Source organism: Grus americana, chromosome 2, assembly GCF_028858705.1.
Source record: "Grus americana isolate bGruAme1 chromosome 2, bGruAme1.mat, whole genome shotgun sequence".
Lineage (NCBI taxonomy): Eukaryota > Metazoa > Chordata > Aves > Gruiformes > Gruidae > Grus > Grus americana.
The window spans coordinates 85,217,222-85,242,274 of NC_072853.1; the positions used below are offsets into that span (position 1 = coordinate 85,217,222).

Genomic DNA, 25,053 nt, shown 5'->3' on the forward strand with positions numbered 1-25,053 from the left:
TTCACTCCCGACTTCTCTACCTCCTCCCCCCCAGCAGCACAGGAGTACAGGGAATGGAGGCTGTGGTCAGTTCATCACACGTTGTCTCTGCTGCTCCTTCCTCCTCAGGGGGAGGACTCCTCACACTCTGCCCCTGCTCCACAGCATGGGGTCCCTCCCACAGGAGACAGTCCTCCACAAAATTCTCCAATGTGAGTCCTTCCCATGGGCTGCAGTTCTTCATCAACTGCTCCAGCATGGATCCCTTCCATGGGGTGCAGACCTTCAGGAGCAGACTGCTCCAGCGTGGGTGCCCCACAGGGTCACAAGTCCTGCCAGCAAACCTGCTCCAGTGTGGGCTCCTCTCTCCATGGGGCCACAGGTCCTGCCAGGAGCCTGCTCTAGCGTGGGCTTCCCACGGGGTCACAGCCTCCTTCGGCTGCCTCCACCTGCTCTGGCGTGGGGTCCTCCATGGGCTGCAGGTGGATATCTGCTCCACCGTTAACCCTCTCCATGGGCTGCAGGGGACAGCCTGCTTCACTGTGGTCTTCTCCAGGGGCTGCAGGGGAATCTCTGCTCCTGTGCCTGGAGCACCTCCTGCCCCTCCTTCTTCACTGACCTTGGTGTCTGCAGAGCTGTTCCTCTCACACATTCTCACTCCTCTCTCCCAACTGCTGTTCTGCAGCAGGTTTTTTTTTCCACCCTTCTTGACAATGTTATCCCAGAGGTGCTACCATCATCACTGATGGGATCAGCCTTGGCCAGTGGCGAGTCCATCTTAGAGCCGGCTGGCATTGGCTCTGTCAGACAGGGGGGAAGCTTCTAGCAGCTTCTCACAGAAGCCACCCCTGTAGCCCCCCTGCTACCAAAACCTTGCCATGAAACCCAATATAATAAGCATCAAAGCTAGTATTTCCTTCTCTGATTAGTGTGGTTTATGGTAAGAATATATAGGGAATGTAATGATAAACACTATGTTTATTGCTGTAGAAGGAAGCAATGGTAGAAAGGGGTATATGGCATATTCCTGAAGAAAACATCTCAGATTGGGACTCAGGAATACCAATAGCTCAGGAAGATCTGAATAGTAAAAAAAAAAACAAACCAACAGATAAGGTACCATGCTCCTTTGGAGACATTTTGATTAATAAAAATCACAAAAAATCCTAGCTGTACATGAAATAGTTTATTTCATCAATTGATAGGCATCATTACCAGTTCACTGCTTTATTTCAAAAGCCTCAGAAGTTATATGCAGGCAGCATGTATCCTTTTACACAGCTGAGCAGGCACATTTTCTTGAATATGATAATATTGTCTAGCGACATTTGTAATTTCAATCTCATTGTTCAAAATTTGGTTGACATAAAAATTATGAAAAATATATAAGCCATGTATTAGATTATCATTACACAGAGATACTCTTTCAGGAACAGTAAAATTACTCTTTCAGGATTTGCATGTTTAATAGATTATAACTTCTTCCAAAATTAAATATGCAACCACACACAAATAAATGGGATCGAAGCAAGAGAAAGTAACTGCTTATATTTCCCCTTAGGAAGATGAGCTTTTTCTAAATACCCTACACACCACAGTACGAGCCAGTGAAGAACGTACAGGACCTAATTCAAAGCACAGTATAGGTGATAGCCTCCTTCACCAGGAGGCTTTGAAACTATGGAAAACATATTCAATTTGAACACTATTGTGTTTGAAGTTGAGTTCAAGCATGAATATTTGTAGGATCAGAATCTGGTAGTCTATCTGCAAGCATTCACACAGGTGATTAACTTCATGCACAAGCCTAGTATGCCTACTCCTAAATATAAGCATCAGCAGATCAAAGTCTGCAATAAGCACTGCAAGACTAGCACTGCTCCTGCTGAAACTAATGGCAGAATTCCTCTCGGCTTCAGTGGAAGTGGGAGCTGTGGGAATTGAACAGCTTGATAAAAACAGAACTGTAACAGTTCTTCCAACTTCATTGTCTTTGCCTGCATTAGCTCTGTGGAAACTATTATGCCAGCATTGTTAGCATTGTTGGTTGGTTTTGAGTTTGTTTGTTTGTTTTACTTTGGCATTATCTTTAAAGACATCCCTTCCCTCTGTCTCCATGTGCTGCATATATGGTAAATTTAGAGGTGGAACAGCCAGTCATTTCAGCTCCTCTCATCCTGAGAAGCTATATATTCAGCTAGACTACAGAGGGAAGAGGAGTAGGAGGAAGTATTGGAGATGTATTGCCTAAAATAAATATATATTTACAGAAAAAACTGCAAACAAATAGCCATTCTTCCTCCTGTCGTTCATTGTCCATGTGCAGCACCCATGAAAACATATCTGGCAGAAGATCCTCTTACAGACAGCTCTTCTGGACTCCCAGAATATCTGCTCCCAGATACTTCTGTAAGTCTGTAAGGCTTAGTAAAAGAGTGAATGGGACCCCATCTGGCTGCTTTTCAAATGGGAATTTTTGGAACATCCCAAAGGGAGGTAACTTTTGGGGCAAGCCCTAAAAGAAATGTAGGTTCCTTTTATAGCCCCAAAGCACTCTTTCATACAGTCTGATGCTCAATGTGAGATTCTTCGTAAGCAGCACAGTAAGAGTTAGCCTCTCTTTTACTTGGAAAAAAAATGCTTTCAGGAAGAGAAGAAATGGGAAGAAGGTCTCCAACCAGAAAAATCAGTAACTTTCCAGAGATAAACCCAGGTAGCTGGGACATAAAGCCTGACATTTGTTGTTATATTGTGACACAAAGAGGAACACTGTTGAAATACTGGTATTAGGACAGCTGTCTAGATCTTCTAGTCACGGTCTAGCAGTTTGAAGCAACTGAAGTTGGTTTGTCTGACTGCTCAGAGTCCCTGCAAGACAGATCATGGACAACTGCACTAATCCTAAGAGGCAGGTGTCTCCTTGAAAAGTTAGGGAGAACTGGCGCAGCCTTACTTGTTGACATAGGACACAGCAGTATTATTGTTCAGAAGCACCTGAACAGGCCTGCCTGGCAGCTCTGAGTACCAGGACATTGATATATTGTTCATATTCACTGACAGGGAGGAAACTTTGAACTATGCGTCTCCCTGAATATACTTCCCAGCAGAGGATTGTATTCCAGGTTATATTGTTGAAGTGGAGGGAGGATAAGGGCGGAAGGATATACTTTTGCTAACTTTGTTTCGATCTTCCCAATAATAGCTGTATTTGTACATCAAGTACGATACAAGAAACAGAATGGAAATATTTGGTTTATAACATAATAAAAGTAAAGCATGAATGACTCTCATCCAGAGTGTACACAAAGACACACACTGCCCTCTTAGGAGCTCCAAGAATCATTTGCATTCATCTTGGCTAAATGATGAAGCTGTGTGTAGCTCATAGAGTCTCACAGAGTACTCCCCTGAAAGACAGCTCATCTTCTTTTGAAGAGCAGAGGACAATGGGGAAGACTGTGTTGACTCTAGCTGCAGCACAGAAGATAGCATAGTGTTTGATGGAGCGCTGTTGAATACATGAGTGACAGCAAATCACACTTGTGAGGATAACAGGAACTCTGAGCCGTCAAGCAGACACGTGTAGTTGCCTCAGACTGTTGTACCATGAATAAAAGAACTGGACAGCTGTCCTGCTGCTGCTGTGGAAACATGCGTGACAACATGCTCAGGAGGGATGGGAGGTGGCAGGAAGCTAAGGAGTCTGTGAAGCTCAGGACTTGAGTTGTGTTTTTTGGTCTTAAAAATGTGGAGGGGAAGACTTCTCCTGCCTAGCAGGGACAGCCTTGGGAACAGTGAGGTCCATCCTCACCACAAGATTGGAAACCTTGCCAAAGTCTTGCTTTGTTGTTCTGTCTTGATCATGACAGCAGAGGTTGCACAATGCAACAGAGGAATCATGTAACAAGTTACAGCATGCAACAACTTACAACATATTACTTTTTTTTTTTTTTAGTTGATGCTTAAACACAATACAGAGTATACATATTTGTGCTCATGAATTGGCCCTTAGGAGAGTTTTCACCAGCTGTTCCCAAATATGCAGAGGAAAGCATATTGCAACTTGGACTAAGCTCAGAAAGGGGAGCTTAGGAGAAAGTTACACGGTCCTTTACAGGGTAATAGCCATTTTTTTCTGTTTTCCAAAATTCAGCTGCATATTCTAGTCTTGCTAGTATTACCTTGATGATAAATAACCTGTACTGTTATGGTTTCATACTCAAATCTCCTTCACATTCCATATACACACACATATATATAAAATTTTCTGTTGATATTTCAACCAGATAAAAAATGTTACAACCACCATTGGTGTTCAGTATCATTTTCTCTTCTCAGCTCTCTTTTGACAGGGCTTTATTGCCTCCAAAGAAGGACAGTCACAAAGTACTGGCCTAAGTATTTTGTTCTATGCTTTTCTAGAACCTAGGGACACCTTCTTACGAGCTGGTTGTGGTTGCTGGGATTGTTCTAGTAACGGAAACATTCTCAAGTCTTCTTTTGAAGAGGATGTCATAGATGTAGAGAAATTAAAAGTAACAGACAGTCAAGAGGTACCAGAAAAATTTACCAGGTGCACAATGTTGGCACAGTGAAAGCTGGGTCATATCAAGGTCTAGGTTCTCTATTGTGCATTCCTATCCCAGAGGCACCCTGGTGTATTTATCCTTGCTTGTGCTCACATGTAGCTGACAGCTACATCTATGCATACTGAAAAGCAGCATCCAGGTCTCAGACAAGCTGCTTTGACATCATCTGGAAGGTCTCAGAGACTAATTAAAAGAGCAGAGTTGCAATACCTTGCCCATATACTCCCATACCTCCTAAAAAGTAAGAGCACAAGCAGGAAGAGTCTTGTGTAGTTCTGCCATATCACTGCCTATGAGAGGTATGAAGGGACTTACAAATCTGGAGAAAAAAATATTTGTTTCCAGAAAATTTTCTTTCTGATACTGAACCTGAAAGATGAATAGATGGAGCACCTGGTAATATGGATAAACTCTGACCATCTGAAATGTAATATGCAGTTCTTAAAACTTGTTTATGATATTACAGACATGTAATTCAAGCCAGGAAGTGAGCAAGGTAAGACATACGTATGTGTGTGTATCCTAGAGGAAGACAAGATTGCTTTAAAGCTAGACTGGAAGGATTAAGGCCAAGCGCCAGAGAAGTAAAACTCCAGAGGAGTTTTAGTTACATAGTGCTAAAACACCTACGATAGGTATGGTGCAGCAGTGGTGAACATGAGAAGAGCTCTGCCCTGCCTAAGCTGCTGAAAGGAACAGTGAAGAAAAGATGCTGTCTACACCCTTTTTCTTTGTTTGTATGGTAAGCAGGGAAGGGAAGAATGGATCATGCCCCTAGAGATGCTGTTAAACTGAAGACCAAACTTGCTCCTGCTGCAACAGCATGCATACAGAAAATCATCTAATGGAGTAAAGTACATCATTCAATTGGAATTGGCATGAAAATGGAAAGGAGTCATCCAATTCAGTGAGCAGTAACACATTTAACATTTAATTACTGGCTTTCCCTTTTATTTTACTATTCCACAAATAAGGTACAGTATTTGCAACCAGCCTTCTAAAAGAAGAAAAGGAAAAAATAAAGAAAAAAAACAAAGGTGAGGGGGATACATTCCTTTAACTTTTATATTTGATACAGAATTGTCCTTCATCATCTGTGCCACTCATCAGCATAAATGTTCTTGTCTGTATTTCAGTTTCTATTGTGAAGTTGTACCTTAAGCAGACCATGATGGTGAATCCAAGAAAACCCAAACTCCAAATAATTTAGCTGCCAACCCCAGTTTAGAAAGCATCTTACTACTCCAGCTACAGCTTGTCAAACCCAAGCACTGGAATGAAGCATTTTAGATATAAGAAAATTCCTGATGCAATGGGATAAAATGAAGTATCATTTCTAAAGAGAAACTGTGGTTTCAACTATACTTTTCCAGCCCACAATTTTTTCCAACTTCAGGTATGTACTTAATGCCTTTCCCTGTAAGGGAACCATATGGAAAGAGGAAAGATCCGTCTTTTCACTTTCTGTAGTTTCTTTACTGGCTGGGCTCTGTTTACGCTTAATTTCACTGAAGGTGCTCTTCTATTGGATCACCAGTCCCTTCTGATCTTCCCCAAGCGCTGCATCCCTGCCCAGCCACCCTGGAAAGGTTCTGTGGCCGTCAGTGGTGGGAGGAGGAGGTGCCTGCAGCCCTCAGTTGGGCTAAGGCACCTCTGGGAGTGCTCGTGTCACCCTGCAGATGCCTGAGGTCTCCATTTAGGCAACTCAGTCAACTGAGGTAAGGGTGACCGAGGCCAGGCTGAATCGTTGGTGTATTTCAGTGCTTGGAACTGGTTTGTTTGATATTACCCACTTGAGAGGTTTCAGTTCCAATGCTTTGGGAGAACTGCTACTGAAAGTAGTTCTGCTGATAAGAAGCAAATGAGGAATATATATGAAATGTTAATATATGCAAATTAGCCACTCTGGAATATGAATCTTAAATGATTAAGGGAATGAAAGAATTTACAGAAACACAGACTTTTCCTGCTTTGAGGGATCATGGGAAGAAATGGGAATAACAACAACAAGAAGACAGTTAGCTCTCATCTTCAAAGACGGAAAGGGTAACTGTCCGGGTAGTTTCTCTCCTGTACCTACATTGTATATCATGTAAAATATTAGATCTGTAGGCCAAGATCCTCAGAGATAGCTAAGTGACTGACTTCAGAAGATAGGGCCTTAAGTGATTCCTCTTATTGTTAAATTACTTGGTGCCTCATTGCAAGGAGTATCCTGGAGTTACAAAAGGCAGTGGCAATATGAGCTCAGCACAACTGGAAATTAGGCATTTGATTTTTAATGGCTTCTGATCATTGTGCCTTTCTGCAGAGTAGACATTTCCTTAAAAATTCCTGTTGAATTTTTTAGTTTGAGAGAGACAAATAACCTGATTGATAGAGGTGCTTTATAGAATTATCTCAACTTGTCTCAACTCACACTTCATTGATGTAAAGCACATTCCTTAGTTTGGTAACTAGTGAGATAGAACCCTATCTCACTAGGTGAGGTGAGGGACGAAATAACAATTTGCTGTAATGTGATAGATCACTATTTGTGTACGTGACCTTAAATTGTTTAAACTGTGTTCACTTTAAGATTTATTTAAATATTGAACTACAGGTAAATGAAATTCAGAGTTTATGCCAGCTTGGGAGAGTTAAATACCACTCATCATATCAGAAATAGTAGATGGGAAAATTAGAAACACAAGTGAAAGATAATAAGATTCATTTGGGAATTGTGATCAGTTAGGATTTTTTGTAATTTCAACACATATATAATTAAATTGATGAAAAAAGAAACATGTAAAGCAGGAGTGGCAAAAGGGGTGAGGGACTGGAAGAATACAAATGAGACTTTGGGTGTGATTTGACTACCTGAAAGTCCAAAGGAATTTTCATGAGTAGAATAATCAAGTGCTGTGTCTGGAAATTAATAGATTACTACATATAACCAGGTGTTGAGAAAATCACACCTCTACAGCAGAATTTTGTCCTGGGCATAACATCACTGGATAGATATCGACAAATCGGAGGGAGTTTATAGAAGAGAAAGGAAAACTGTCTTGGGTCTAGGCATCATGAGTTACAAAGAAAGATTAAAAGAACTAAAATATGTTTAGCTTGGATAAGAGATGACAAAAGGGAGACATGATAATACTCTACAGAGAGCTGTAGGGCTCAACCACCGAGAAAGGAAAGGTAATATTTTGTTCAGCACAGAGAAGCAGAGGGGCAAAATTAAGAAAGGAAAAATTTATGTTATGCAGCAAAATCTTTCTGGCAGTGATGCAGAGTATGCTGCACACAAGAGGAATTATACAAGTTCTGTCACTTGGCACCACAAAGCTAAGCTCGATAAAGTAATGGAGACTGTGCAGTAAGGGAAATTTCTAGAAAGATGGACAGAATAATCCTATTAGTCCCTGTAATGCTAAACTCTGATACAGGAAACAGTATCTTCATGCTAATCATACTCAGTTACAAATCTGCTCCACGGTGCAATTCCAAATATTTTAAAATATAACCATAAAAGGTTTTTTTGGTTTGTTTTTTATTAGGATTGCAGTTATTAAAAAGTAAAGAAACAGAAAAATCACTACTGCAATGAGAAACAAGAAATTCAGACTTCAAGTAAGCCTGAAAGAGATTAAAATGTTAGAGAATGTAATGTGTTGAAGGATGCAAACCACTTGGTGGCTTCCAAAATCCCATCCTGCCACTGAGATTTCTTTCCTGCAATTCCTAAAATTATTCATTCACTGAGTTATCATTGTGTAAAACCTCAAAAAATTCGTATCATCGTATGTACATCCATATATATTTGAAACACTAAGTCAGTTCTTCATTGCTTTTCTCAAATGTAAGTGCTGAACTCTTCTACTGATTACTGGAAGTATCTTCCATTCCAGTTATGACTGAGGAGTGATTGCCGTGATTTTGCTAAAGGTGAAATCAAGAATTTTAAAAGCAAATCCTCTGTAGACTACACATGTTATAGAAGCCATGAAGTTCAAACAAGTACAACCAGATGTAACATAAAATTTTATTTCCTGTGCTAGATGATACGGTTATCTGAGTTACCTGCTGTTAGGGCTAAACAGGATAGTTAGATTTCCAAAGTCTTCCTTGGGGCTGCAACACTTGAATCAGTTACTTTGGTTTCTTTGTCATACCTTCGTTTGATTTAAAGATTACCTTTGATTCTGAGTCTTGTGATTTTCTATTAACTTAAAAATGCTGTCTCACACAGTTTTACAAAAGCAGCAATAGTAAATATCCTTTTTTCTCTTCTGTGCAGCATGATAATACGAAATAAGGTGCAATGTACTACTTGCCTAACAGTAGCAGACAATAGTCTGTATATCTTTCATGTCGTCCTGTGGTAATACAATCACAGGGTTCCTTCTCATATGTCTTCAAGTGCCCTTTACACTATACAACCCAGTAACTTTTGTGCTGCATGCATACAATGTATTAGATATATATATATAACATTAGATATATGTAATAAAATAAAAATACTTGAATAAAAGTCTGTTAATATAAAAAAGAAATTTCTTCATATAATGAAAAGAAATAAGGCCTCTCTTGTGCAGAACTCCTGCTTTTAATATGCTGGTTTTAATACTGTGATATTCTGCTTAGAGGAAGTAAATCCAGTCAAACTTACCTACTGTCACATAAAAACATGATCTGATATATTCATAGTAAGAGTTATTAGAAAAATCTGGTGCTAATAACAGCAAAATAACATTTGAAGTTTTGCTGCAAAATTTTCCTGTCATTAACCAAAAACATGTAAAGGATGTGGTAATGTTCCAGAGAGGCAGATGCTGTTCTGCTAGGTTGCCTTTTTTTTGTTTATATGTTTAAATAATTTATTAAGCCATCTCCCTTAATGGGAGCAGAAGCTTTCTGTACCTTTGCTGAATATCTTCAGAACACTACTGAGGTGTTAGAGGTCAAACCAAAGGAAACCTTGACTGGTTTGCTGTCAGATCTTATCCTTTGGGTAATCCCGTGGGTACCAGCTGGATCCCAGAAGAGCCCTACCCACGCAGATACATAATAATCTCAGTGCTTAACTTTTTTTTTTTTTCCCCAGGGGGTGTACTAGGCATGGGAAAAAAAAAAAAAAAAGTAGCAAACAAACAAAAATCCCAACAAATAAAACCCAAAACCTAGCTGAAATGTGGAAAGGAACCAGCACCACCATTCAGTACTATCTAACTATTGCCATTAAATCTTAACATCTCTCCTAACTGCCCAGTCAGGCACAATGACAGAAGGGCTTCTGCTGCTGTTCCAGGTTAAGTGATTTATCTCCCACCCTCTCCTTGCTCCCTGCTTCCAACCAGTATTAGTCCTACAGTTCTCCCAAATGCCATTGCCTTTTAAAATGAAATGGGCCAGTTTATAAAGAAGTACTTTGATGTCAGCTGTTTTCTAAGCTACCCTGTTTCACAAATTGGGTTAATGGGCAGCTGAACTTGCAGAAGTGATGCCGATAACCCTCTCCTGGGTGATGCTTTGAAATGAGAGTCTCAAGGTTTCATATTCAGATGCAACGAACCAATGAGCAGCCAATGCAGTTGGTCTAACTTGCTCTAAGTGCCTTCACTGCCATATAGTAACAGAAAAACAACAAGTTAAGTGTAGGTAGAAAGGTCTTAGTGGCGTTGCTTTGTTCATAGCAAAAACTAGAGCTGCCTGTGTGGGCGATGCTATGTAAGTGGCAGAATTGTCATTCATATTACACCACATCACACTTTCCACACTTAAAAATAAATACACTCCCCAATTTACTGATATATTAAAATATTTATGTCAGTTTTACCATGACTTTTCTTTGATCACTCCACTCAAAATGCCGTATTTCTTTATGATTTTGTAGAGGTTTTCAAAGGTACTTAGCACTGATGAAAAGCAATGGCAATAGTCCAAGCTGAGTGTTTTTGAACATCCTACTGAAGTAATCTATCTAGTCTTTTAGTGGAAGGATGGCTTTGTATTTGGCTTAAAAAGCAGAGATTTTTTTTGATTATTTTGGTAGAATCCCAAATAAGTTTTTGTACTCCTCTGTCCCCTTTTCCATAGGAGTTCAGCAGTCAAATTTCTCAGAGTGGTATCCTGTGAGCTGTACTCCAGTCTTCCCAGAATGAATCTTGTCTATACTGCACATCAGGTAGCGATGCCTTAAAGAAGAACAAATGGAATTGCTACACTTTGGGAGAAGAAGCCATGCCTATCATCTTCATGCCTTTCATATAACACAAGATCTTCCACATGAAAAAATAACACAGTTTTAGTCTTCTGCATACTACATGACTGGGTTCACAGTCCTTCATGCATGGCTGCATACTTCTGTATTTTTAATCAGGAGAGTGAAGGATTAGTGATTTTAGCAGTCAGTAGCTTACCTGATCTAGAATGAGTAATATCAGTGCAAACAAATTATACTTTGCTCCTTTGGAGAAAATCGACCATTTTGCAGAATTGACAGGGAAGCAGTGGCTGCAGACAGCCAGACTCTAACGATGGGTCAGAGTCAAGCGAGGGAAGCTGTTAAACTTTTCATAAGCCTTATAAATCTTACATAAGAATTTTAGTAAAACACGCTAGGCAATATAGGAAATAAAATATGCTGCAGTTCAGTTATCAGCCCTTCCAAACTGCCACTTCTGCCTGTCTACAAATTCCTGTGCTTCCCCCCCCACACCCCCCCTTTAAAGGTTTTGTTCATTTGCTTATCAAACCCTTCAGTCAGCTCTATTGTCTGCTCTGCATTTCTCATTACCAGCTGAGTATCTTATCAAAAGCCGTTGTCATTTGGAAAATGCATTGTTTTTCTTCAGTTTTAACCATCGTTTTTGTTGCCTCATTGAGCAGGCAGAACTGCAAGACAGCCAGGCAGAGGGAAAGCTTTGTCCTGTAGTTTAATTAAGTCTCAGTTGTTTGGACCGTGAGCAGCAGTAGAAGGCACGTTGGACTTAACCCCCTCACTCCAGGCTTAGCAGTCAATATTGCTGCCGTGGGAAAGCGGCAGAGCACTTTATCTACCAGCACCGCAAATTATAGGCCCTAAACACCATTTCACCCTGATTTTGAAAGGTGTACATTTGCTCTGTGCACTGCTGCCCCTGGTCTGTTCTTTCCAACGTCGTCCTGCCCGTAGCACGAAGGACTCGCCACCCGCATTCACGGAGGCACCCAGGCACTGGAGGGTGCACCTCACATTTGGGGAAGAGGAGAGCAGAGCCCCTGTTTGCTGGTTTTAGGTGGGGAAAGGGTGTACTGGGATGGGCGTCTGGATGTGTATCAGTATCTCTACCAATGGGCAGAGTGAGTACAGAAAAACAGGGAACAAATGAATCTGAGTGGACTCCCCCAACCCTTAAGAAAGCTGAGAGGGGGAAAACAGATGCAATGACTCTGCCAAATATTCAACTCCGTGGAAGCTGAAACTTTATTTTTTACTTGGGATAAAACAGAGATGCTTCCTGGGCCTCTGTTCCCATGCCTGGCCTGACAAATGCTTTGTCTTCTGATAATGTGCTAAGACACTAAGTAGCATAGCTGCTATAGAGGAAAGCAAGCATAGTGGCAGAAATTCAACAGGAATAATCTTTGATTGTTTTACTTTTGCATCGTGTAAATATTAGCTCTGTTGTATATCTTTTGGATGCTAAAATCTGAACAAATCTCTCATATTTTTCCCCAGAAAAAAGCTGAAGTAAAATGCTGATACTGAGACAATCAAAGAAAAAGCAAATAGCAGCAATCATGCTGACTCTAGAGAACGCTGCAGCATGCAATAGAGGATTTATCACTTGCTTAGATCCTCAGCTGGGACTCACTTGGACTGTCAGCTGGATCTGCAAGAGGCAACACTCAGTGAAGTCAGGAATTGGAGGCTGCATTGTTGCTTTGAAGCTGGTTTGGTGAAGCGCTCATAAATTAAGAGATTATTCAGGACAGCTCTGACACTGCAGGAGCTGCTGCATTTTCCTTTTTCATTTCTCCTCCCCAATCCTCTGCATGTATAAAGGAAGCCAGAATCTGCAAAGATCAATATAAGCATGGGGTCACCTTTTCAAAAGTTTTACAAATTTCATGAGGGCCCCAGGCAAAAGTTGCTGGATAAGCACCTCCTTGCTCCCCCGTGCATGCTGATGGTCTGAGCTGAGTCAAGTCAGGTCCCATCATTTGCCTTTCAAACCAGTTGTTCTCTCCTCCTACCTAAGCTGGAACTTCTGCACAGTGTTTCCTCCACATTATTTTCAGATTTACTGCCTAAATTAATCTGTTATTATAATCCGTAGATTTATTACTTACATGAATGCTGACAGCAGTCTTTTTAATTATTTTCTTTAGTGTTTGAACATATTGAATCCAACATTATATTTAGATTGTCTTTGCTCCTTTTTCACGCCCAGCCATCTTAGATGATCCTGTGCCTGTGTCGCAGAATCACAGAAGGGCTGAGGTTGGAAGGGACCTCTGAGGTTCATCTGGTCCAACCTCCCTGCTCGAGCAGGGCCACCTAGAGCCAGTTGCTCAGGACCGTGTCTAAATGTTTTTTTAATGTCTCCATGGAGGGAGACTCCACCACTTCCACTGGCAACCCGTGCCAGTGCTTGGTCACCCTCACAGTAACAAAGTGTTTCCTGGTGTTCAGAGGGAACCTGCTGTGTTCCTGTTTGTGCCCATTGCCTCTGGTCCTGCCACTGGGCATCACTGAAAGGAGCCTGGCTCAGCGCTCTTTGCATCCTCCCTTCAGGGTGGGGGCATCGTAAAGACCTCCCTGAACCTTCCCTTCTCCAGGCTGAACAGTCCCAGCTCTCTCAGCCTGTCCTCATAGGAGAGATGCTCCAGTCCCTTCATCATCTTCATGGCCTTTTGCTTGACCCTCTCCGACATGTCCATGTTTCTCTTGTACTGAGGAGCCCAGAACTGGACGCAGTAAAAGTAGAAGTATATGAGATCTGTCTGCATCTACAGTCAGGATGTGACTGAAACTTCCAAATACATAGATCCCAAAAAGTATGTAACTCTCAAAACCGCTGTTGTATAAACTTCAGTTTAAACTTCATCAAGAAGACTGCAAGCAAAAAAAAATTTACCAAATATATAAGAAACTCTATATGCAATAGTTGTTTAAACACAATAATAAATTTGAGCATTTTAGGACAGGAAAGTAAAGCCAATGTTTACAAACAGACCTAAAGGAGAAATTCAGATTGAAAGGACTTGGAATCTGACTAGGTTGCGATGATTAAAATAGTTATTCTTCTGGAAAGGGACGAAAGATCTTTAATTAAAAATCTTGGGAAGCTTAACTTTATACTAGGAAGATAGTTTCAGGTTTGACTTCGTGTACCACTGTGCAGAATAACCAACTAACATGCTTCCCTGTAGCACATAGGTTTTTCTTAGATGCTGATTTAAGTCCTGACCCTTTGTAATTCTCTTAGTGTCAAGCCCTGAGAGGTTCACAGCTTGAGGTGATACGGCTGCAGCTATTAAACCTCTGTTTTAATCTCACAATTGCTTTCTAGAATGCTTGAGAAATCCATTGCTGGAGAAATTTGGAATAAGAGCCCTTGATCAAAAATCAGGAAGACTATTATTTGAGCTAAAGTAAAATTACAGTGTGTGCCTCTGGGATGTGAACTAGCTTTGTAAAATCACATCACCGGGTGTTAGAAGTGCTGTGAAGTAAACCAGAACTATTATGGTCATATTGTTCCTTTTCCCTCACCCTGGCTTTTTAGCTATTCTCAATTAATTTAAAAGCTTTCCCTGCCAAGTTGTTCTTTTCTGCCTTAGAGCTGAATGCACACTTCTTGATTTTCAGCATCTACTTCCCTCACAAACAGGTCATTCACTGAAAGTGGTAGTCCGTAAACTTCTTGGATCTACACATACTCCTGACTGACATTTTATAGCTTAATATGATTGCATATGCCAACTGAAGATCACTTGCTGTTTTTCACAAGCTTCAGTAAGTTGATGAATTACTGACTGTAAATAAAGGTTACTGGCCTCTCTCAGTTTTAAATTTTGTTTTCAGTTGCTTTTGACTTGCTGGACTTAGGAAATAATATTTCATACTGCAAGTCCTGCCAGGAGTCAGTCTAGGAACATTTATGCATGTCAAATGAATCCTAGCAGTCTTTTATTTGGGAAGGTCTGACTTTCCTCTAGCGCAGGCTTTCTGACTTGTGCCAGAAAGTACTCACCTTTCCTCCATGTTCCTGCCAGTCCTGTGAAAACCCTCACAGATCAAAAAGTCAGTCTGCGTGTACTACAAAATAACAAAGAAGGGTTTTTTTAGCTCAAGTCTCTGGCTGTTCCCAGTGAACGTGCTGCAGCATCAGGGAGGGCTAATGAGTGACAGTATGTTTACCTTCCCCTCCAAAGAATCGCATGTGATCCCTTCAGCCTTAAGTCTATAGATTGAAGATTAAGGTTAAAACAAATCTGCACCTTTTTTTTTTTTTTTTTGCAGTGGCTACTTGTAGTAGCTCCAAGCTGGTCACTGGAACCGAGGTACCACAGTCCTTGAATTAACACAGCTGAGTCACTTGTCAACTGAGCTGGGGTAACTGTCTGCTTGTGTGCACCTAATCCACTGCAAATGTGAAATAAAACATATTAATTTAAACTACCATGAACGGGATTACCGTAATAATTTGTAATACACATCTTGCTTCGTGGTGAAGGTAAAGCGGAGAGATACAGTCAGTTGCCATGACTCTGCTGAAGAGCAGGAATTTATTAAGCTTCAAGAAAAGAGTTCCTTTTGAAAAACGGTTTATACACAGAAGAGGAAGATTTTTCTGCCTTGTGTTTCAAGAGAAGTCACCTTTCTGTTCAGTCCCTTAAAACCACCCAGTTGCTGACAAGGAAGCCAGCTCATGCAAACCTAGAGAACGGCAGAGCAGTACATGGGATCGTATGGGGAGAACCTTACAGGAAGACAACGATGGAGTGGAGGATGTGATTGCCTGAGGTCATGAAGACGAAGTCTAGGAGCCAGCGAAGAAAACAGAGGAAGAGTCAGAAAGCTGGGGAGAAATACAAGGAGGAAGTAGGAGTTTGTTGCCCTGTATAATTTCCCGCGTTGCTGGAAGGTAGGTAGATGGGGATGTTGTTGTGTATATGGTAGCTGAGTGCTTACTGAGCCAAATGAGACTGGAAATTAGGGAGGCTGGTGGGGAAAGAACAGGTGTGTCAGCCAAATATACCCCTTGGGATTCAGAGAAAATGTTGAGATAGAAACCCATTTTCTATAGTTCTAGGAAGAAGATCAAAGTAACTGGAACAAAGAGAAGAAAATACATCAAGCCACTGAGATCAAAAAAGACGTCTGTCATCAGCAGAAGAAAGGAAGGCAGTAGAGTGGGACGCTAATGAAGCTAATGGGATGTGGTTCAGGAGGAAAAAGGCAGAAATCAGCCGTGGGAGAAAGAAAGGTGGACTGTGAAATAGGAGTCTGGTATTAGACTGCCAAGGCGTAGGAGATAGATAGAAGAAAACAGTGGGCTAGTAGGAGGACTGAAAAAGATAGCAAGGGATCTGCAGGAGGAACTGAGAGGTACAGGTGCAGGGATTTGAAGAAGAATTATGGGATTGGAAGGTCAAGCACTTTCCTGTTACATACATAACGTTAATTCATTTTGTTTGTGCTTGTACATTAAGATTAAGTGTTTAAGGATTCAGGAAGAAATCTACTATTTATATTTTCTTGATCTTTACATGACAAAGTATTGCACTGGGAAAACAACCTATCCATAAAAGTTTCTGGACCACTGTGAACTAGCTCAGAAAACAAATAAGGCTTTTGCTTTCGAAGCACATGCAGGGAATACAGTCTTGTCCCCCAGATACTGAGGGCAGGATTGACCTGTGACTAGCACACATGATTTTTTTTTTTTTCTTTCTTTAATATCATGGTTTCATGGCTCTAGACTTGGACAGGAAAATGCACAGTCCCCACAGGTTTGAGTGGTTCTTGCGGTTCATAAGGCAAAACTCCAGAGTCAATCAGAGATCTGAAGGGCAGTGCTGTGGCGCGGAATATGAAACTCATTGTAATTGGAGTCATATCTGGGGTTCACATCAGGGGCAAAAATCCTTTAATGCTTTATGCCAGAATATCATCTCCAAGGAAATCTGACAACTTCAAAGGTGTTAGTGCAAAGTTGTTGAACTTCACACACACTGTTAGATAAAGCTCACTATTCTAGAAAGTACTGCAGGTAACTCAGTCTTGCCATCCATTTGCACTCTCTTGTTATTTAGACAGCTCTGTCTATAACATTCGTGCTGTATGGACACATATAAAAGTGATTGTTAGGAAGTCCTAAAAATTCCTTATACCAGAAGTACAAGGATCCTTACTAGAAACATTTGCATATTTATAAACTACATACATTGTAATACACTACAACACAGGTGGGGTTTTGTTGGGTTTTTTCCTTCCAGACAGCTTGTAACCATCATAAACTAGAGGAGTCTGCGAAGAACATGTGATCGTTGTTCTTTTCAGAAGTACTTTAGGATTTCTAATGGCCACAAAGTACATAAGACTTCATCTTAACATTTATGCTGAGCATTTCTTGCAGCATTATGGATACAATGGGAATAGACAAAATAGATCTCCTGAGACACATAAACTCCAGATTTAACACAGTTTGAAAATCAGGTGCACTAAGGTAATGTTCCAAAACAGCTTCAAAGCCAGTCACCCTTGCAGGTGTTGAATACCTGTGGCCCCTTTTCTCCTTGTGTTTAATTTCCTGTTTCTTACTGAATGTGAGCTCTGTGCCATTTCATTTCAAAATCTCAAAAAAAACATCATCCCACAAAACAAACCTTTAAAATTTCCTGATGTCCAAAAACTTGATTCCAGCAACAGGAGAAGAGAGAAAAATAATATAAACCTCAACATTTTCAATGGCTTCCAGCAAAATATTTTTCTACCAGCTGAATCCTGTCTTCATTCTTAGCTGTTATCTCCCCCTTCCTGATGTGCCTAGCACAACAGAGCTAAAGTTTTTGTCTGATAACATGGATTTAGTTGCTGTGACTAGTGCTGCTTCCTTTCGTGTGAGCTGTTCTAGCCTGCTTCGTTCTCCAGAGTTTGGCCTTCTGTCGCACACAGTGCAGGTTGGCCTTTTATCCCAGTCTCTATTTGGCCGATTGTTGATTTTGTTGTTGTTGTAATGGAGATCTTAATGGCCAAACCGCTCTAGGAAAACATTTCAGAGAAAATGAATGAATTTGTAAACACACTGTGCCACCCAGCAAATTGTATGGGCTGTTGCCTCAAAGAACATTACTTGCTTTTCCATGTTTGGTTAGAGGGCATGTTTACTCAGAAGACGCTTGGACTCCTTTAAAATATGATGAAATTGATGGAGCCATGCTTTAGATCTATGAGACGATCTACATTTCAAACAGCTGAAAGAGCATAATTGGTTAAGATATGTTAAGAAGTTGTAATCACATGCAACTCTTTCAAACTAATTTATGCTTTTCTAACTTCTGGTCAAGTATTTTTTTTTTACAGTTAGAGGATATAAAACTTACGGAATATTGAACAGTAATATATCAGTAACTAACTATTGCATATAATTTCTTTTTTTGCTTGGACTAATCAGCATTTTGATATAGGCAGGTTTTTTTCAGAGCATAAGAGCATGGTCAGATCTCCAATAAATTAGTAAGAATCTTATCATGAAATTCAAAGAGCTGGAGATCAAGCCGAATACAGCGAATCAAATATATCCTCAGGTAAATGACAGCCAAGGAAGAGATTTCAGGACTGAAACATGAAAATTGATAGAAATAAGTGATCTTACAATGTTGGAAAAAAGCTGCATGGAGAGGTTTCCAGCTTAAACTTCTCAGCATGTCAGCTGGCTTACTGGAACTCCTCCTTAAAGCAAAGTCCACCAAATTCAATGTGTGGCTTGCTTCTGGTAGGTCCCTCTGAGAAACTGGTAATACTGGAACATAGTTCATGTTTTTTCCTTGGGCATGAACCAGCTGAATCGGTTCATAAAACGTGATCTTGAGAGCACTTCAGTAGTTTGTCAGTGTAAGGGGGTTAGCAAGTAGAGCAGTGAGACTAAAATGCAAGGGCATTTTACAATATTCCTGATCTTCTAACTGTAGATGGGCATTTGGACACACAAGTAGTGATTTCAGGGTTAAAAAAGGTAGACGTGGACGTTTTAAAATGGCTTAGGATTCAATATTACAGTGACCGCAGTGTATGGAGAAACCATTGCGAGACGATGATTTTTCCTGTGTAGTTGCAAATTTAGGATCAGTAACTAAAGCACTTGAGTATCCTAGGAGAGTATGTGAAATAAGAAACTCTCACTGAGGAGTGGTTATACATTCAAATGATTCTGCTGTCATATGAAAAACTGCTCAACATTATGATTAAAGGCTTGCTATCTGGTTGCAAGAAAGTATGGTTTTCAACAAAATATTGACTTCAGTGGGGCTATTTTCATAGGCTACCACCAGGGACAAATGTTCCCACTTCAGTCTTTGTTAGTGAAGGTTTTGATCCTTTGTCGGGGAAGGAATGTGTCACAGATTCATGAACAAATTCATTTCTGTATTAGAAAAGATTGAAGATTCTTTTTTTTTTTAAGTAGTGAAACAAACAACATTAGTAATAGTTTTAAGCAATAATTAACAGTGAATTGATGAAGCAGGAGATAAACACTGTTGCATGTTAAATTTTTGCATATGATTACAACCTATCATTTAGCATGTTTATTGTACATTTTAAGAATATAAGTACTGAGTCAAAATACATATAGATAATATACATGGGTTAGAAAGTCCAAATTAAATTTGTAGTCAAATATGCATGAACATGAATGCACTTGGTAGACACTAGTGACATTTTCCTGTTCCATTGTAGTCCCATTTAATAAACATGAATATTTAAAGATTGATGAACTTCATTATGTCTGCAATATTGCTCATGAAATTCTAGGAATAAAAATATTTCCTGAAGTCAAGTAAGTCCAGCATGAATTGGTGCTGGAAGTATGCGTAATGCTTACATCTTAGACCGTGTCTGCACGGGAGCTTCCCGCGAGTCTGGTTCACTTCATAGTTTCTAATGTGGCTGGAAATACATCAGCAAAATCAATATATTACCTTTGTATAACAGCTCCCTTCTCCCTTTTATTTCAGGAAAATAAGCCATACCAGTAAATGAGAGGTTTTGCTGGCAGGGGTTTACTTGTGCTGAAGTCTGCTGAACACAGCCACGCTGGTCAGCAATCACGGCCCCACAGCCTTAGCCAAGACAGATGTAGCTATTATTCATCCAAGTATTTGTTCTTTGCCAGATGTAGGGAATGAGTGGTTCTTGTGAGAGGGGCAGTGCTTGCTGTCACCCATTGAGGTATACCACAGACGGAGCACGTACAACCTCCTTTTTCACTACTCTACTTCAGAGCTGCTTATGTGGAAGCCCCAGACACCAGGCAAAACAATGTTTTTGCTTCCTAAGTCTGAGCATGTCATCTCTGAAGTCATATCAGTGCGTGGTAACTTATACGCTCTGTATGTTAACAAACCATCGGTATTTAATGCATTTTTCCATATAACCCACCAAACTAGCATCTCTTCAATATATTTCAGAGCAGCAGTTATCTGTTACACTGACACAGTTTGTATCTTCTTACTAAGCTCTTTGCCACTGAATCTCACTGCCAGCAGTACTTCGGGTTGTCAGAGTTACTGAAGGAGGAAGAGCTTTCTTACCTAACCGAGCTGCTGCCAGCATCGAGGTCTTGTGCTGTGACCGCACCTATGATGGTCCCCACAGGCGTATCCTCATAAACCTCCATTGTGTACACAGGCTTGCTGAAAACTGGAGGTTCATCCATGTCCAACACATTTATCTTCACAGTGGCAGTATCTTTGAATGGTCCCACCGAGTGAAACCGATGGTCAAGATGGAGATTGGAGGCCTCAACTTTAAAGGTGTATGCCTTTTTTGTTTCAAAGTCTAATGGCTGTAGAAAGAAAAAAAGCAAAACATCAGATGTGACTAAAAATTAAACGTTGCAAAATAATTTTGGTAGGATTAATCTGGCATAATTTAAAACACCTTCAGTGCAAACTGCAGCTCCTGAGCTAATCATCCAAGCTTGGTTTGCAGCTCATCTCATGCTAAGGTTGTTTCTGAAATAGGCAAGATGAATCATACACAGGAAGTGATTGTTTTTCCACATCAAAAAAATCAAAATGACTGGCATGGATGCAAACAGTTACACTGTAGATGTCTGAAGTTAAATGAGTGAGATTTATCTCTTGCAAAGGAGCTGTGGGCAGGTTAGCCAGAGATCTGCATTCACAGCTCCCATGCACAGGCAATAAGCTGTCTCCAGCTGATCCAGTGCCTTAAACAGAAGATTTCCATTTCTTTTAGCAGGGAAAGCTTTCAGAGGACCATGACAATGATGGAAATGAGCCCAAATGAAAACTCTGATATATACCAATGGGTCAAACCAAACTTCAGCTATGGCTTGGAATGTGAATTCAAAGTTGATCTGAACTAAGTTTTTCCTGTAAAACATCTACCTCAGCAGTGGATTGCTGTTCGCCCCGTATATTTGAGCTGCACGTATGTTGAAAAATGCAGACTTTGATTCTGCCTTATGACCTTAGGTGTAATCCATAGGGTCTTGAAGGCAGCACAGCAGCTTTTGTCTACCTATCTGGGCTTTTGCATCCTGCAATCAGATTGTTTTGGCATGGGTTTCTGTCAATGTACATCAATGTAGTGCCTTTGGTTTTAGAAAAGTAATAATCTCAAAAACCTTAATGTGGTCTTTTTCAGTTGAAAAGACACAGAAGCTTTATTTTCAGTTAAAGGATTTAACTGCATTGTCTTTCATGTTTTTAATGTTACTGACAGTCTTTTCCTGATGTCTGGGTAACACTGGCACCTAGTGGGTTTGGCCTGTAATTGTTAAGTTGGAAATTTTCTAACGGGAAAGGATATGCTGCTATCTGGAAAAGAGAGCAGGATCACAAGTGTATGAGCAAGAATATTTCAATGTCTGTAATTTTTTTTCCCCCAGCCATCATGTACCGCAGTGTTTCCAGTCATTTGTCACAGCTAGGATAGATTTAAATTCTGCCATTTTCTGTCCTTATCACAACAGGACATAATTGGCCATATGACTGGCTGGGGTAAATTGAAGTAGCTCCATTAAAATCAATTGAGTTACCTTGACTTACATTAGCTGAACAGCTAGCATAATGATTTTAAATCCTTCTGAAAGACTTTATAATTTTAATAGACTAGATGGTCAGTCTTTTCTGAGCTGGGGATTTAAAATCAGCCATCCAAGTCTATATGCCATAGAAATAATCAGACTTTAAAGCCAAGCACTACTAACCAATCTACTACCACATGCAACCATCCCCCTACAGACAAAACTCCCAGTAAAAGCCAATATGAGTTGCATCTTCATGACTGGACTGAGAGAAAGAAGAAACTAAGGCTAAGAAGAAACACACAAAATCAAGTGTGGCAGATCTTGTGCCCCAGTAGTGAAACCGTAAGCTGTTACCTTCACTACAAATCATAGAATCACAGAATCACAGAATGGCCTGGATTGGAAGGCACCTTAAAGAAAATCCGGTTCATAGAATCATAGAATCGTTTGGGTTGGAAGGGACCTCAAAGATCATCTAGTACCAACTCCCCTGCCATGGGCAGGGACACCCTGCACTAGACCAGGTTGCCCAAAGCCCCATCCAACCTGGCCTTGAACACTTCCAGGGAGGGGGCATCCACAGCCTCTCCGGGCAACCTGTTCCAGTGCCTCACCACCCTCACAGTGAAGAATTTTTTCCCTTGTCCTATCACTCCATGCCCTTGTAACCAGTCCCTCTCCATCTTTCCTGTAGGCCCCCTTCAGGTACTGGAAGGCTGCTATAAGGTCTCCCCAGAGCCTTCTCTTTTCCAGGCTGAACAACCCCAACTCTCTCAGTCTGTCCTCATAGGAGAGGTGCTCCAGCTTCCAGCCCTCCTCTGGACTCACTCCAACAGATCTATGTCTTGTTCTGGGGACCTCAGAGCTGGACGCATTCATGAGAGCAGAGTAGATGGGGAGAATCACCTCCCTTGACCTGCTGGTCATGCTTCCTTTGATGCAGCCCAGGACACAGTTGGCTTTCTGGGCTGCAAGCGCACACTGCTGGCTCATGTTGAGCTTCTCATCCACCAACACCCCCAAGTCCTTCTCCTCGGGGCTGCTTTCAATCCATTCCTCGCCCAGCCTATAGTCGTGCTTGGGATTGCAGCGACCCACGTGCAGGACCTTGCACTTGGCGTTATTGAACTTCATGCGGTTCGCACGGGCCCATGTCTCCACCCTGCCAAGGTCCCTCTGGATGGCATCCCTTCTCTCCAGGAAGGGACATGCTGCTTCATTATCCAAATTGTTGTCACACTTTCTTTTCAGTTCCTATACTATTCATGTTCACTGTTATGCATTGCCAAAAAAAACCTTAACAACCAACTAACACCCCCCCCCCCAACTCTTCTCCAGGTGATTATATAACGTGTTAATGCATTTTCAAAAAATATATGAAGGGGAGAAGACCTGGAGTTTAAAAAACTGGTCATGAACGGAAAAAGTCTGAGGGGTTAAGCTAGCGATAAATGCCTAAGAGAAAGCAAGAAATCTAAGCTCTCAATTAAGTAGTAATTCTAACTGACATCTTGTATATATCTTTCATACCCCCAAAATTACATTAAAACTGTTCAGACTGGCTCCTGTGATGCATGAGTATATTTGCAGATAGATATGCTAATGGCAAGAGCCATAATTCATGCGGTCCTTGCAGGCTGCCTTTCACTGAGTTCTTCTTCAAGGCAGCAGTAGCAGATCATGGTCCTTGGCCAGTGCCCAGTCACAGCTTTCATGATGCAAGGGAAACAGAGTCCTTGTTTGGGGATGGACAGAAAGGAGTAATATTTCAAGCAATTCTGTGTATTGGTGTGCTCAGGCTGGCATATTTTACGGCACAGCTACCCAGAAGTCAGATAAAATGGCTGCATTACTTCTCGCCCCCCACCCCCACCCCCAGCATTATGGGGCAACGCTATGGTATATTTTTGAAAAGACAGTTTGACCCCAAGAAAGGAAAATGTTTTCCCATTGTAACCTCAGAGCAACCCATTCTCTTTGTCCTTCTACGGGTCTGATGATAAATAGTTAGATGTTAAACAATATGCAACCAATGCAAAGCACCGATGGCACTCAAACTAAGAAGAGACAGGCTGAAAGTGCTGAGCCATCATCAGGGAAAGAAATCAGAGGCAGACTCCCATAAAATGCCAGCGTTTAGCCCTTTAATATAAGTAAGGCTAAACTGCACCTGAAACATCTGTGGAAAGATGGGAAATGTTGCAAATGGTAAACTGGGATTTAATTTCAAAACCAAAAAGATTTTGTCAACATATATCATGTATCAAAAGAGTATGGTTTTAATGTATTGTGTTTATGGGGAGTCTATGCTACAATCTCCCGATCAGTTCTGGTCTTCCCGGTTTTGGACAGTTGAGCCATATAAATAGCTATTGACAGTCTCAAATATTGGCATTTGTCTTATATGCCCAGAGTTTGCCTGAAAACAGAAGAATTGAATGCCTGCCTAGCTCTCAGGCAAAAGGCAAAACCTTTTTTTGATTTTTACTTTTAAAGATGTTAAAATAGCATTTCTTTGTGTTTATTTTTTTAGTAGATACCACTAAAATCTGTGAAGGAAATGAGTGGTCCACACAACAGTTTAGCTGCCTGCCTCTTTTTTTTTCTTTTTTAAACAATTTTGCTGTTACATAATAGATGTCTGACAGTGCGCAGTCTTATTTAAAATCTGGAATGCTGGTAAGGGTACAAACATAGCAGAATGTTTGAATCTTAGAGAAAAAAACTGTAAGATTATCGAAACCGCTTTCAATTAATCAGATTTTAATGGAATGGCTTTACAGAGGTGTTTTTTTAAATAACCAGTAGAAATATTTATTCCTTCTATAAAAACTCTATTCAGAAAGCTAAGTTTGAATAAGTCTTTTATTTTACGAATATGACAAGTTTTCCACAGTAAACAGCATTTTTGCTAATATTAAGGCAATGTCTTATTAACTGTGAACTATTCAACAATTAGAAGAGTATTTCTAATTGATACTCTAAGTACCAGTGACAGAATAGATGTATTTGGCCCCCCTACTGCTTCTTATCTGCCTTTTCCTATGTTGCGGTTACAAGCTGCTCTACATAGTTGCATAGTAAAGCACTATTAGCATATACACAGCCATGTGCAGCAAGGGCATTCTGCAAATCCCAAAATCAAATAATACATACTGACAAATCACTTTATCTTGCAACTCTGGAAGTACCATAGTCTTATTTAGTAAGACTAGGAAAGCACATAAACA

General features: G+C 40.6%; 1 protein-coding gene across 1 annotated transcript in view; it reads right to left on the reverse strand.

Annotated features, from left to right (window-relative positions):
- Positions 1 to 25,053, reverse strand: part of CDH12 (cadherin 12) — a 162,259-nt gene that overhangs the window by 21,811 nt on the left and 115,395 nt on the right. The window contains exon 6 of the mRNA XM_054817707.1: positions 20,358 to 20,611. Within this exon, the coding sequence (XP_054673682.1) occupies positions 20,358 to 20,611 (254 nt within the window). The remainder of the gene's footprint in view (positions 1 to 20,357; positions 20,612 to 25,053) is intronic.